Here is a 1,025-nt window from a genome sequence, read left to right on the forward strand (position 1 = left end):
TGCTTGGTTGTTTATCTTTGAGGTCTCGAAGTGTGCTTCTCTTTAAATTTTAGATTGGATTCTCCTTTCTCTGCTAATATTTTCAAAGTTGAGAGTTTCTTCTAACTTCAATTGGTCCTCTATTTGTCGATAGTAAAATTGGTCTAACTGAATTAGTCGATTCTTAAAACGGATACTACTGACTTTCTAATTTTGTTTTTAAAATATATATACATTTTTATAAAAATAGAAACAATGAGTGCATTGATAAAAAGACAAGGTGTAGTATAGTGTAGCTTCAAAAGATAAGAGTAAGTTGTTTCACACCACACTTCACACATCAAATAGCAACACAAAAACTCCTTTCACTTTTCTTTATCAAAAACAAACTTTCCACTCTCTCACACCCTTGTTTACTAAGCAACATCATTATTCAACCCCATTTCATTTTAAAAATTTCATCATTCTCATTGTTCTCACAAATTCAAGAAGACAAAAAAAAAATGGGAACACTTCACACAATAGCAACACTAAGATTGTGTTGCTTCATAATTGTGTTGCTATCTCAAACAGTTACTATAGCGGTTGGCGATTTTATAGATCAGAAGAATCTTACAACTAACTCAAAAGATGAAGTGAAGTGCACGCCGTGTGGTCAAGTTCCATCTCCGCCGCCACCTTCTCCACCTCCGCCATCACCGCCGCCTGCTTCCACCGGTAACTGTCCTCCGCCTCCGTCACCACCGAGCTCCGGTGGTGGTGGTGGTTCAACTTATTACTCTCCACCACCGCCGTCGGTGTACTACTACTCATCTCCACCGCCTCCGGCGAGTGGTGGAGGTGGTGGAGGTGGCGGTTATTATTATCCGCCACCGACTGATGGAAGTGGGGGTGGGAATTATCCGACTCCACCTCCACCGAATCCAATTGTGCCGTATTTTCCATTTTACTACCATACTCCGCCGCCGTCCACGGCGGCTCTGGTGAAGGGATCGATAATGCTCTATGCTGTCTCTCTTTTACCTATTTTTCTTGCTTTCTTTTAA

At 41.1% G+C, this 1,025-nt stretch overlaps 1 protein-coding gene across 1 annotated transcript; it reads left to right on the plus strand.

Annotated features, from left to right (window-relative positions):
* Positions 1-482: 482 nt before the first annotated feature.
* Positions 483-1,025, plus strand: LOC123886240 (formin-A-like). Its single transcript, XM_045935574.1, has one exon. It carries the CDS (start codon positions 483-485, stop codon positions 1,023-1,025), a length of 543 nt encoding a protein of 180 aa, XP_045791530.1.

The sequence above is a fragment of the Trifolium pratense genome, linkage group LG5 (assembly GCF_020283565.1).
Source record: "Trifolium pratense cultivar HEN17-A07 linkage group LG5, ARS_RC_1.1, whole genome shotgun sequence".
Lineage (NCBI taxonomy): Eukaryota > Viridiplantae > Streptophyta > Magnoliopsida > Fabales > Fabaceae > Trifolium > Trifolium pratense.